Source organism: Tyto alba, unplaced genomic scaffold (assembly GCF_018691265.1).
Source record: "Tyto alba isolate M040663 unplaced genomic scaffold, T.alba_DEE_v4.0 Super-Scaffold_2, whole genome shotgun sequence".
Taxonomy (NCBI): Eukaryota; Metazoa; Chordata; class Aves; order Strigiformes; family Tytonidae; genus Tyto; species Tyto alba.
In genome coordinates this window covers 76,595,658-76,610,612 of record NW_024881282.1, presented here as the reverse complement: position 1 = coordinate 76,610,612, position 14,955 = coordinate 76,595,658, and the positions used below count along the sequence as shown (strand labels likewise).

General features: G+C 38.0%; 1 protein-coding gene across 3 annotated transcripts in view; it reads right to left on the bottom strand.

Moving 5' to 3' along the window:
• The window catches only part of RELN (reelin), a 294,861-nt gene that overhangs the window by 139,674 nt on the left and 140,232 nt on the right, over positions 1-14,955 (bottom strand). For all 3 annotated transcript variants that reach the window (XM_032996210.2, XM_032996211.2, XM_032996209.2), the window contains exon 8: positions 12,656-12,707. In XM_032996210.2, the coding sequence (XP_032852101.2) occupies positions 12,656-12,707 (52 nt within the window). The remainder of the gene's footprint in view (positions 1-12,655; positions 12,708-14,955) is intronic.

Here is a 14,955-nt window from a genome sequence, read left to right as displayed (position 1 = left end):
GGTAGAAGTACTAAGAGCACAATATTTCAGGAGAGATGTTACGAGAGCACTTCATGTCAGGTATTTGTATCCAGGCTGACAAATGGCAAGCAAAATTAATTCTCACTGCAGCTTTGCATCCAACTGTGTCAGATTTACAGAAACCCGAGTCAAATGGCTGTTGGTCTCTAAGATTTCTTAACATCATTGATTAGAAGCTGGTGTTTTGCTGAGATAAAACTTGGTGCCATCTGCAAGGGAAGCAATATTTTGCTCCTTATACACTGTGACGTCCTCCGCCTCTTGACAGCCTCTTGATAGTTCCTGCAAGTGCTTCCGTGAATAAGCAGATGAGATATCTAATGCTGGTTTTAAGGAGAATGAGTCTAATGTGGAACTGTACAAGAAAAATTCACACAAAAAACTTGTAGAAGGGTTTGAATTGTGTCCTGACTGTGGCCTGAAAAACAAGAGAGAGCTGAAAAGAATCATGTTTATCTAATGCTAGAAGATTGATTTTATTCATATTGTTAATGTGATGAATAATGATTAGTGTTTACTAAGGATTATGATTTGCTGATATGGCTTGAATTAAGCCAAACTGGATAGTATAAATTACTAATGGTCAAATCTGGCTGGTTTGCTAATAGTTTTTTCCAAATTAATGAACCATAAAGTGTGGTGTAGTGAACCCTCTGCGGATCCTAATTTTTTTTTAAGTGTATCTTTATATTGGCTTCTGACCAAGAACCAGATGATTTTAACCATCTTAAAAGATGGGATATTTTGTGCTGGATATACCAGAAGCACAGGTACAAAAAGGTGCAACTCACTGTTCAGCCCATTCTGCCTCTGAAAACTTCCTCTAGAGAAGGTTGCAAGAGCATTTTAATTTTTGTTTGAAATCACAGCTTTGAATTTAGTTACAAGTGTCATTTTTAATTATGGCACATTTTAGATCTTTAGACTATTTTTTAAAAGTTTCTTTATAGAACAAGTTCAGAGTACAAATAAATATTTTAAGTGTAAAAAATCTTCAAATGAATAACTGTAAGAATTGTATTCTATTTTGTAATTGTAGTCTACTTTTTCATGGCAAGAAATAATATTTTTATTACTGGCTGTTTTTTTCTCCCTTGTGAGAAGAGGATTTTGACTATCTCCACCCCTATTTGTATTCTGATAAATAATCTGGAATAAATACATGGCACTAAAAACCAAAAATGTCAATGGTGTTTCCCTTTGGTAAAAATTAAATCTACTCTAGCATTAGTGAGAATTATGAATTTTGAAATGCAAATTCTATTTATTTTCCACAGGTTTCAGAGAGCAACTAACTTTTGTTCCACTGACAGCTTTAGGCTGTTGCTCCATTTTGGAAATGCTGGGTAGTTACACCTAAATAAAAATAAAGAGTTGACAAGCATGATAAAAACCTCCACTGTAAAACTGTAAAAGATGAGAAGAAAAATTAGCAAATACATTAGATAAAAATTAATCAGGACTTCAAAAATGAAGTCCTAAAAATTAATTGGAGGCCAAGCCCTGAGTGGACGGGCCCCTGACAGAGCTGTCCTCGCCCAGAAGGTGGTTCTGGGTGGAGCGTGGGGGGAACACTGGAGCAGGTGACTTCCCACAATCCCTTCCCACGCATCTCCTTTCAGGAATCCCAATAACAGCGAATGTACTTTTTATGAATTAATGCAGCTAGCTTCCTTTAAATGAGAAGTCAAGTCTGAGGGAATACTTATCTGGCTCAACTTCCTCTTAGTCTAGTTATATTCAGAGATATGATGTGCTTCCTGAGCTCAGACAAAGTCATTCTCTTCTAATGAACAAGATCAGATCACAATTCATATTGCTCTTTGTGCTGAGAACACTGAGAGAAAAAGAAGTGAGGAAGAAAGCTGTATTTCCCTTATGCCAGTTTCCAATTTATTCTGATGTAAAGATGCTCAGCTATTTATAGTGCCTCTTTCTGAGATTGAGCCAGCAGGTAATGTGTCTGTTCCCATATAAATAATTACATGATGTTTCTAAATTTAACCACGTTCTTAAGTACACTAACATCATATAGAGCACCTTGCTGAAGGCAAAGTGCGTGAACTTGTTAAGACCTGGATATAATGGACACCCATGAATTACAGCTACTGAAACAATATCATTAACACCCCAGAAACACTCTTACAGTGGTTCTTGAATATCTGACCAAGCAGTAAACTCTGTGCTCAGTAAGTATTTTCTACTGGTATAACCATATTGTATGCTTCGACATTATTGCCATTAATGCTTAATGTCATATTATGTGGAGACTCTCTAAGTGAGAGGGTGATCTTTCAGTGAAGCTGGGCAACATTTAAATTAGACCATCCTAAACTTAAAATAGTTCAGTAGTACACTGATATGCATCAATAAGTAGAAAGGGAAGTTTTGTTTAACTCTGTTTAGCAGCCTGGGTCAGCTGCGAAGGTCAATAATCAAGAAAATCAACACCGTAAGGTGCTGATAAGGGTATTAAAATACTGCAGGAAGGTAAATGATGTTTTATTTAGATCCCTACAGCCAGTCCATTTGAGAAGTAGTAGAAAACATATTGGTCCCAAGAACTGCTATGTAAAAGGAGGTATCTTCAATATGATGATTTGAAAGTCCTTTCCTTGCTTGTTTTAGTGAAATTTCCTGGCACCAAGAAAATCTCTGAAATATTTTTTCTCAAGCCAAGTCCTGAGCTGAGGTGTCTCTCCTTTTTGAAACCCTATAAAACTGATTGCCTGCCTTTAACTTTTCACGTGGGTAGATAATAATTACTTTGCCAAAAGCTTTTTTTTTTTTTTTTTTTTTGCAATTCCTGATGGGCTTTTCTATTTTTATCTGCTTTTGCTTTCATGGAAATCCTCTCCCTCCCCCACTGGAGAAAGAACCATGAAAGAACCATGAGCATTTTGCTGAGCTAGGGACTTTTCTGTTACACACACACACACACACACGGGAACTACAGATGCTTTGCTGTTTGAGTTAATTCAAAAATGGACAATTTTAATCATACAAAAGTGTTATCCTCATAAAATGATATGAGCAGGATTAAGATGAAAGTCAGTCTGTAATCCAGCATTTATTATTTGCAGCAACCAATTACATAATGGTCCATGTTTGACTGCAAGGTGGTGGCTCAGCCACCTGCCCTGGTTCTGAATCCTGAGGCTCTCTATCTTTTCTGCTTGTCTCCATATAGTAAATCTGTAGCACTCACATTTTAATTCCTAACAGTGGCAGAGAAGCCCTGATACGGAAGTAATAAAGGCAGTATTTCATTGTAACCTTGGGCTAGCCAAAACAACACAAATCTTTTTGCCTCAAGGACATTAAAATGTCTTTCAAATACGGCATTAAGTTTAAACCCTGCTTTCAATCTAGGCATTATCTAGGCAGCCCCTCTTGTATAACTCAGCAAAATCAATAAACACCACCTACCATTTCCACATGCTATGTGAAGTGTGCTAAATGATGTTACTTACCTGTCGTCTTCTTTCACATTAGATGTAATTTATAACCTATGCATCTACACAAAGGACTTTTCTGCCAGGAAGGTGAAACTAGTACATTTCATGTCAGGCAATAGCAAATGGCAATTTGCGTGGCAAGTCAAAAACCTTAATGTTGTTTTAACACAGGGGAAATGGGAAATGAAGCAAGCAGAAGAGATGTAGAGTGGTGAATTACACTAATTTTGACACTGAATAATTTCAAATTCTCAAGCTTTGCCCAAATGGAAAGAAATTATGACAAAATCACCTGGGGGTTCAGATACACTCAGTGCTCTGTTCTCATTGCTTGGAGAGACCTGGATCTGAACATAGCAACAACCAGGCCTCACTTCATAATCTTAATTTCTTACAGACATTAGTGCTTTAAATTACCTATTTTAAAAACTGGTTTTATGCACTAAGATCAGTTCAGACATGGTTCTAACACAGTTTTATTAGCCAGCTTCCTGGCAATGAAATCCTTTAGAACCTCATGCCAGCCCAAAAGTGACCTGCATTTGCCTAATGCAAGACAGTCTATCTGTCCTGTGGCCACCAGCAGAACTGGCCAGCCTCTTCCCTGTTGGTACCACTATCAGCATGACTTGATAATATGCCATGCCCACACAGCAGCTTCCTGGAAGGCATCAGAGCAGGAGAGATTTGGCTGACTGAAGGAAATCATCCATGCAGGTAACTAAAGTGCAGGAGGTGGTTCAACACGCCCAAAACATTTGGCACCACAGTTTCTACCATGAGTGGTTTTGTGTTGAGCTAACAAGATAGCGAGGGATTTAAAAGATCAAATACTCTTCCATGCTGAATTCAGAAGGGGCTTATTTTTCACTCTGGTATTTCTCTAGAGACATATGAATGAATTTTCATAGCAATTCTGAAGGAAATTGCTTATCTCTGTCCTCTTCTGATGAGAGAAACCCCAGTGCTACCTCATGAAATGGCTATTACAGCATTTGTCAGTCATCTGACAGCTTCTGCTAATGGTAAAACTGACTAAACAAAACTGGAAATTAAGAGAAAATGATCAGCAATGGTTCCTCTCAGCCACAGCTATGGCCTATTTAACAAAACATGTTTGGATGTGTGAATTTCTATTGAGTGGTCTGAATACAAGCAGAGGATAAATATACGACATAAAAGCAGTACTGTCAATATAACAGCTGCCACCAGAACCGAACTAAAACATGAAGAAATATAAACTATAAGTGTCTTCAGACTGTTACATGGGACCAAATGCAGTCACCGTTGTTCATACAGCTGAGCCAAAGTGAAGCTGGGATGTTTCTTTCTGGAAGGAGAAGGAATTGCTGTGCTGCACAAATGCCCTGCAGAGCCCTTCAGACGTTGCTCTGCAGGACAGCCCAGAGAGACTGCTATTTCCTCCATAGAAATACATGGGGGTCAGTGAATCAGCTGCACTATTTATGTAATTAGATGATTTTTGTAAGATTATTTTTTGTCCATCATGGTCTCTTATTTACTGAGGCTAATAGTTAATAAATAATAATAATAATAATAATAATAATAATAATAATAATAATAATAATAATAATAAATAATAATAACAATCATCATCATAACTATCTGTAGTTTCAATATGCATCAAGGTAAAAAAGAAGTATTTTCATTATCTACTCAATGAATTACATTTTATAATTTAGTTGTGCAAGACTCACACTGGTAACAAAGTCAAACTGACACTACAGAAATGAACAAAAAAACCTAAGCCTGAAAAAAATTACATTTTTTTCCTAAGGGGGTTAAGTGCTATAGTGCTTTGCCTTCAACAAACATCACTGAGACACTTAGCTCATAGATTTGCTGTGTAAAACCACTCTCACGTAGACTCTAGCAAGCTTGATAGTTCAGGAAGAGTAATAGAGGCTGCTGGGTTAATGATTCACTAATCCGATCTTTTAGGGTGAGTCAGGACATGACATGAAAACACTTTTGGAACCATTATGTCAAATATCTGCATCCAAATCAATGACACTTACACATATGCTAATCAAAAGCAACGAAATAGCATGTTTTAAATAGTTTTCTCCATTACACTTAGAGAGGACTGTGAAATCAGCCAGGATTAAAACCAGAATAACTAAATCAAGCCACATGGAAGTTCGTGGTATGTGCATTGCACATTCACTTCACTTCTTAAAAAAACCAAACCAAACCAAACCAAACCAAAAAACCCAGTATAAATATAAAGTCGTCACAGGTGATACAATTATTCTTCAGTTAACTACAGGTGATGGTCTGATGGATTTAAAAGCTCAAGAAATTTAAAGTGAAGACAGACGTGTTTACTCAACCTGAAAATCAAGTTGTAAGAGTGGAAAATGTGTTGAACAAGACTGGAGAAATGATTAGTTTTGTTACCGGTTTTAGTGATTATATGATAAGATTGTCAATGAAAACTTTATGCATGTAAAAGGAGAAAGTTTAGTATTTTATTCCCTTTTGGAGAAGATAGACAATAGGGACAAAGGGAGTACCAATGAAAGAAGATCAACTGAGTGATGTATCTGTACCCTGAATCAGTGGGGTTCTGTTCTCACCAATACATCCTGAATAGTTGAATACCAATAATAATATTTCTTCAATAATATTTTAACCATATCAAAAACAATAGATACACACATTTATTCTAGCTATAGTGTTCAATTAGAAACATATTAAGGGAGATTGATAAACTGCAGGTATATCGCTTGTGATTGTAATAACTTAATTTTATCCATATGGAACCCTGTAGGTTTTCTCCTTGTCAAATAGTGTAATCATCAATAAATTTGGTAATCTGATGGATGTTTAAACAAAATAAATTGGGACAATGGAAGGGGCAATAGCAACAGATGGCAAAGAAGTAACTGGATAATGTGAAAGAAGATACCCCAGAAGCAGGAGGAAAAAGAGGCCATTCTTACTCTACGAGTAAGGTTCAAATGCTTTTAGTTCCAGACCAATGTGCAGATCATAGCATAAGCGACCCATCTTTTGGATAATACCTACTGGGATTTTACTGAGACGACAGAGTCCATCTGGCAAAATCACAAAGCACTCTCCCAGATTAATGCCTACTACTAAAACCCAATACTGAAAACTGTGGCTTTAGTCATAGAATGAGTTGGGTTGGAAGGGACCTTAAAGATCACCTAGTTCCAAGCCCCTGCCATGGGCAGGGACACCTTCCACTAGATCAGGTTGCTCAAAGCCCTGTCCAACCTGGCCTTGAACCCTTCCAGGGAGGGGGCAGCCACAGCCCCTCTGGGCACCCTGTGCCAGTGCTTCACCACCCTCACAGGAAAGAATTTCTTCCTCATATCTAATCTAAATCTACCCTCTTTCAGTTTAAAACTGTTACCCCTTGTCCTATCCCTACAACCCCTGATAGAGTCCCTCCCCACTTTTCCTGTAGACCCCTTTAAGTACTGGAAGGCAACTATAAGGTCTCCCCAGAGCCTTCTCTTCTCCAGGCTGAACAACCCCAACTCTCTCAGCCTGTCCTCGTAAGGGAGGTGCTCCAACCCCCGATCATCTTTGTGGCCTCCCCTGGACGTGCTCGAGCAGGTCCATGTCCTTCTTATGTTGGCCCCAGAGCTGGACACGGTACTCCAGATAGAGTCTCATGAGAGCACAGTAGAGGAGGAGAATCTCCTCCCTCGACCTGCTGGCCACACTTCTCTTGATGCAGCCCAGGACAGGGTTGGCTTTCAGGGCTGTGAGCAGACATTGCTGGCTCACAATCCATTTTCCATCCACTAACACCCCCAAGTCCTTCTCTGCAGGGCTGCTGCTCTCAATCCACTCAACGCCCAGCCTGTATTGGTGCTTGGGATTGCCTTGACCCATGTACAGGACCTTGCACTTGTCCTTGTTGAACTTCATGAGGTTTGCATGGGCCCACCTCTCAAGCCTGTCCAGGTCCCTCTGGATGGCATCCCTTCCCTCCCAGTGTGTTGACCACACCACACAACTTGGTGTCACTGGCAAACATGCTGAGGGTGCTCTCAGTCCCATTGTCCATGTCTCTAACCAAGATGTTAACCAGCACTGGTCCCAGTATTGACCCCTGAGGAACACCACTCATCACTTGGACATTGAGCTGTTGACCACAACTGTCTGAGTGCAACCATCTAGCTAATTCCTTATCCACCAAGTGGTCTATCCATCAAATCTACATCTCTCCAATTTAGAGACAAGGATGTCATGCAGGACAGCATCAAAAATGAAGATGTATGTTTTACTTCATATCAAGCCTTTTTTTTTCTAGCAATATCAGGGACTAACCATACAATCCATGCAGCAAAAATACATAAGGAATTTCCAGTGTCAAGACTTGACTGGGCACTGAAGATCACCTTTGATCATGCATTCTGCATCTTCAAGTATTTCATGTTAATAGCAGATAATGCCTTTAGAGAGTGGCATCTTCTTTCCCAGCTCACTAGTGCCCTCAGTGCTCACCAGAACTTTAGGGACAGGGTTTTAATATTTTATTTATTGCAGGCAGAGTTTTCCTGCATCAGATTGAGTTTCTTATGTTTCATTTGTCACAGTGAACACACACTCCAACTTTTTCAAGTATGTCATGGTCTTGCCACTTCAAATCTGAAGTATAAAAACTGTCAAGTCCTGAACAATATGTAGCTGTCACAGACTTTCTGTACATCCTTTTCTGGATGCCAGGAATTCTGGCATGATCACCACTAAGCTAATAGAAGGGCATTTCAGAAGACCAAAGTAAGCATAAAACAAAAGATTACAGTTCACTTTTTTTGATACGGCACAGGCATGGACACTGATGGATTTCAAGCTTTACCTCACATTACTTGATTTCTAAATAAGATTTTACATACTTTTACAATTTCATTTTTAGATTAGCTGTCTCTTAAATTCACTGCAGTTCTTTGTAGGATAATTAAATTATGTTTATATAAGGTAGTAAATCCATCACAAGGACCCAATGAGTAAGAAAGCAAATCATCCTGCCGAAATGTGATATTTCTGTGTATCAGACAGCAGTGCACAGAACTGATAACAGTGAGATGCTGAGAGGTTTCATTCTTAGGGGTTTCATTTTTTTGCTTTAGTACTGTATTACTTGGCACCTTTTGCATTTCATTTCAAATTCTCTTTTGCATTAAACCAAGCCAATGCCACACGTATGAAATGATCATCACTCAGCTAAAATCAATTAGGGAAAGATGATTTATCATTAGAATCATATTGAAAAAGTTACAAATCACGTATTTGCCTAGAAAGTTAGTTTTGAAGGTGACTGAAAGTAGTAACGACTGATCCAAAGTAAAATGTTATATTTGAGAATCCAACTTATGCAAAAGTTCTTTATCATGATTTTGTGAAAGAGAGAGTCCAAGCCCAAGCTTTTCCTCCAAATAAAGCAAATAACCTTTTGAACCTTTGGCTAGTTCTTTGTTTGCAAAACTAATGGCTGAAGTGGCAAATGTCTGAAATGTTTGAAGACCTATTCCCTCTCCGAAGGTAATTTCTAACTTAAAATAAAGCTGGTGTCTGTCTGTCCCTCCCCTCCATCAATTTTGGTTTAATATAAAATAGTAGGGAGATTTGATGTTTTTAGAGAATGGGGGTGGGGCAGCGAGAATTGTTAATTTGCTCTAGTAATGACAGAGGATCTTTTTGATAATGGCATAGAAGTTGAAGGGAAAGGAATTTTAAATTAGGATCCTGTCTTACAATCATTATATATTTACCCAGTACATGATACTGTCAAAGTCAGTCATCCTGTTCTCAGAGGAGTGTTCAAGAGTTTTGATAACAAAGTTAAAGAGTGGGAGCTTTCCTTATCAAGTTATTCCCATTTTCAAATATTGTTCAACAGGCAGAAATGATCTAGCAATACTAAGACATAAAGAGAGAGCTGTGGAACAAAATTATTCAAGGTAATGTAATATTTTCGATTAACAGTTTTCACATTGTGACACACACTACCCCAAGGACCACCTGCCCTGGAGGCCAGGCTGAGTGTTGGTGCTCATCACAGCACCTTCGCCTTCAGCTTGGTGTTTGACTCAAAGGCACTGCGGAGGAAGGAGGGATGGGAAGAACCTGCCAATGCTGAACTAACTGCCCATGCAGAGCATGCACAGCCCACATACACCACAGCCACGGGAGCATATGTTTGAAGAGAACACCCAAGTAACAATGCATGAGCAGAACTGCTTATAGACCTCATGCCTTGGCATTGCTCCCTTAAAGCCTTTCCTCTTCTGCTTATGGGATTTCATGGGTCTCTTTCTTCCTGCGTTTAGCTCAATCGCTAATCTCTCAGTACTGTAAGTCACCTTCCATCATTGTGGCCTACATGAATGACAGATCATATTCATCATAGCTAAGGGGAAAAATCTGAGATTTGGAGGGAGAAATAGAGAATATTTCAGCTAATGAATCAGACTAACATTGTGTGGCAGCTGAGTCCGGAGGCTTTTGTGCAATATCCTGCAATCCCAAACTGTTGAGTTTGATGTTCTGGCCTGAGAGAGCCCAAAGGCATTGCTTTAAATATCTCAATTAACAAACCCACTGCACATTAAGGAAACTGCTAGACTCTGTCTTTCACATGTCAGTGTTTTGTCTTGGAGAAATGTAGTCATAGATGAGTATGACTTCTGAAATAATTGAAATTTTCTGTACATGTGGGCAGAGAGTGCATGAATGTAAACATCACCCCATCTCTGGACCAAAAGGCAATGTCAACAGCTCTGAGTGAATGCTGCATGGCAAACAAGTTGCTCTCATTCAGAAAGGATACTGCACATTAATGTTGTCCTGTGTGCTGGATAGGCCTTATGAACTACCTTTTCGTCCTAATTAAGCCTTCATCTTAAATGTACCTTTTCAACCCCGTTGTTCTTTAAAGGTTCAAGACTACCAACTTGGTGGTACATGAAGGAAACTACACAGAATATCAACTAATGAAAAATTCAATTTAAAAGGATCTGGGGTTTATGTTGAATGTAGGACTTTCTTTTTCTTTTGTTTCATTTCCCAGTCCTCATCTGCTTATATACCTGCAAATACAAAATTCCATCTGATAATTGGCAAGCAAAATCAAAGGGTATGCACTTTCGTGTGGACAAAGCTATGTGACAAATTTAATATAAAGATACCCCCAAAAGATTATAGCTTAAGCTATTCTGTGGTCAATAGAAACTGTTAAACATTCTTTGAAAAAAAAAAAAAAAAAAGGCAATTCCCTTAGATGAATCCCTAAATAGGGTTATGATTAAATCGAACGTTTGGGAATAAGCTGGAAACTGGCAAATACCTAGTTTAGATTTATGATTCTAAAGCCAAGTACTGCTGAGCTCAGCAGAAGTTCTCCAGCTCACACTGGATTTTATCAGTTACAAAACCAATCTGTGCTGTATTTCAATCGCAACACAGACACATGGGGAAATGTGATACATTTTGAACTTCAGGCTGAAATTTGATTTACTCAGACTTTCATCCACACCTCTCCTCCTTCATCATACCAGGGAATTTACTGGATCCTACTGGTACAGGTTAAGGTATTCTTACCACATATTAATGACAATCTTGTCATATAGTGTATTTCCTACTCAGCCTGGTTTTACACCTTTTTTTTTTTTTTTTTATTTGACATTCACCAGCTGATAGGAATAAAGGCTACTAGTGAAATCTTGAAACTTCCAGGAGCCTGCACATTCCTGCGGTTACCCTGCAGCATGCACAAGCCACGGAGCTGTGACAGCAAACATTTACCTACCAACCCATTCAGCTTACATTGATGTTAACCAATCTGGGTCACTGGAAGAATAATCTATAGAAGATTTTTGTAAATTTTCCTGAAAAGCAAAATTCCTCTGTCATTGAAAGCTTGCAGCATTATAAAAGTCATCTATCCTTGGGCACAACCAAGGGTGGGAGTGCTTCTGCAGGTGAGCAATACGTTCTAGCAGATCAAGTGAGCTGCTCCCCTTTCACTGGCTGAATGAAACCACAGGGTACCTCCAGGCTGGTTTTTGTTGGAGGTGCCCAGTATTTATGCAATAATTCAGTTTAAGAATGGATACATTTTTTCTGGCTTTTTAAAAACAGTAATACAAAATAAAAGGATAGATATCAATCTTTAGAACTATTAACATTTAAGTCAATTGCAGGCTGACAGGTAACGATGACCTCATATAATCAAATGAAAAACTTCAGGTAAAAACAAATTTAAATTACATATTACTGAGCCTTCTAGGATTTTGATTTCCAATACACTAAAAAAAACAAGCTGCTTACCAAACTACCTGCCAAACTACCTGATAACTCTTATTTCCAGATGAGATTTCCAGAGTTTAATCACATGTCTGCTGAGATACCTTTGGAGAATTACTTTTTTAAAAATAAGAATATGATTTGGAAACAGATATCCAGGAGACCACAGAGGAAAGAGGCTACATTTCCTACTTGCTTTTTTTATTGAATCATTTATATTATAGAAACATTTTTTCCTTCGCGTTTTGAACACTGAGATATGAGTTAACAAATTAAGTGTGTTCCCAATTTTCCCTCAGCCCAAGCCACAACTTCTGCTATAATTTATAGCCACAACTACACAGCAAAAATGTGCAATAACTTACAGCAGGTATTCTAAGTAATGCAGCATACAATCATGCTGTTGATAATATGAATTAATTAGCATTTAGTTTTGGTCTAGCCTACCTATTCCGTTTGCACAGATGTGTTAAAAACAGCACTCCCCAGCTGCAACTTGTAATATACCAAGGGTTTTACATGTTAAAAAAGTTTATTTTTTAAAAAACAGTAATCACACTTCAGAGAAAGAGCAAAAGATTATAATGTTACCTGTCAGGTTATTATATAAGTGAAAAAAAAACCAAACCCAAACATGACTATGCCTCCCATCATCAGATTATCTCCTGGAGTTTCTCCTCTCCCAAGTTTAGATTAGGAGCTCTAGATTAGTAAATGAATAGATGTGCTGCAGTTTTTAAAATATTTTTTTTAATCTTTCATATCGAGTGGAACATTGACCAGAAGGGTAAACCTGAACTTGAGGGTCATTTTCCTTTGCAGAAATTACTTACTACAATCTCTCAGGTGAAAGAGTAAGCTAAACTTACCAAGGGAAAATTGAAGGACGGATGCAGTAGTTGTGTTAAGGCCAGTGGTGGTCTACAGAAAGAAAAGATAACAGCAGAGAGGTTGTGTTAGATCAGCAAAATAATACATTCATCACTTGTTTCTCTTTGAAAGCATGGAAACTCTCTGGATACCCAAATCTCCAGTGCATAAAACTATTAATCATGAACCCTTTCAGGTTGAGTGATCGTGAACATTTCTGTTATGTCATTTTGATTATTGATATCTCATCATATGTCAAAGCTGGAAATTTTTTTTTCTTTCATCATATAAACGTCTACAAAGCAATCATATTTATGTGAAACACTGGTGCTTGACCAGTGTTTAGAAGATTGAAAAAATTAACCATGTGACTTATGGTCAGCTTAGTATAAATTTGTATATACAGAATGGTTTCCACTTCTCAAAGCACAGAACAAGAACCAAAAATGATCATAATAACATTATGTTTACCTAAAATAATAAAATGAAATATTAAGAGGGAATAACAGAACCTAATTCTTCAACAGCAAAGCAAATAAAACCTTGGTGATACTGCATAATATATACAATGAGATTTTGTAGTAGCATCTACACACTGTTGACATCCAACTGAGACCTAGAAACAGGCAGAAAACATGGAGTAGCTCACTCTGTATTCAGCACACCACCCTCCTTTGAGGCCTTTATTTTCCCCTTCTTTCAATGGCCCCATATTTCAGTTGTTCAAATTAGGACTGTTTTCCTGAAAATACTATGAGATAAAAAGCACTAGAGTGTTGTGAAGGACACCTATATATTTTCAATCTATTTCGAAAGTTGAACTTAACAATACTGCTACATAACAAGCAAGGCAGAAAGACTGTTTAAAAGCACTGCCTGATCTAGTTATTTCATCAAAGAGCTGAAAAATCATTGCAACTGTTTACCAAGCAGAAAGACCAACTGAAGGGTCACCCTGAAAAGAGGAGACTCAAAGTTTGGTTCATTCATTTTAGCAAAAGACCCAACAAAGATATAATTTATCATTATAAGCAGATTTTAGAGGCTACATTGAAGAAATAAAAATGTACATGCTGAAAAACAATGGCAACATTAAAACAAAAGAGAAAATGAAAAAAGGCTTGACCTGGCCAGACAGTCAGTTTACACAATCATAAAAGAAGTCATCTAATTGGAAGAACAGGGATAGAAAACTCCTTAAATAATCTTGTCTGATATTGTTGCCAGTGATGCCTGCATCCTACATTTCAAGACCTTGAAGTTGTCCTCTCATGTCAGAACCTACACACCAATAATTCATGTCATTTCACATGAGAGCAGCAATATACCCTTCCATCAGATGTGCATCCTTGTGATCTGCATCCATGCACCATGTCATATTACAGATATGGCACAGAGAAGTCAAACTTCTGAGCAAATTCAGCCCCAGAAGTAAGGTCCTGGGGCTAGGAGGCTTTGGCTACCAGAGCTCAGCTGGGAATCTGCATGGAGGCAGCTCCAATCAGAGCACCTAGGGGACTTGAATGATCCTCCTGCTTTGCTTGTATGAATGATGTAGAGGAAACTGAACAGTAGATAAGAATGAAAGAAAAGTGGCAATCTGCAAAATATAGATAAACATATGGACACTAAACTGTCGTTTTCTAAAAAAGCCAGCACCCCAGTAAAGATTAGACTCAATGACTTGGAAGATTCTACATTCTTTCAAGCACCCATTAACTATGGCAGTATTACAAAGACAATTTTATCAGCATTTTCTAACGATGAACAGTACAATTTCTGCATAATTTCCCTGAGCCACACAGTGAAAGCAGAGATTCTTACATTATCAGGTATTCCTGTGCTCTTTAATTATCTACTATGCAGATAAACAAGAAAACTGTTGAGAGAGATCTGTCTCCTGTCTGAAGTCTCTCATTACTCCATGCATTGCTGCATGACGCTGAACAAAAGCTAGTCCTAATGGCAGATGTTTCCTGATTGTTATTTAGGACTCCATTGACATGGAACAAATGTTCTCTCTCAATCACCTGTATTGGCTTTTCTGTCTTTGGAGACTTTCAAAAGAATTTCCATATATTTGCAAATGTATATTCAGAATTTATGTTCAAATGTATATGATTAACAAATTCTAGATGATAGCTCCCTCCATTCCCTTCCATGTACTAACATCAACTTTTGGGTAGACACATGTTAAATCAGATAAAATAGTTAACTTCTGTTAAACTAATAGTCTTTTTTATTGCAAGACAGTTTTAATCTGGATTCATTTTCTGGTGTGGTTTGTCATGCAGCCTAA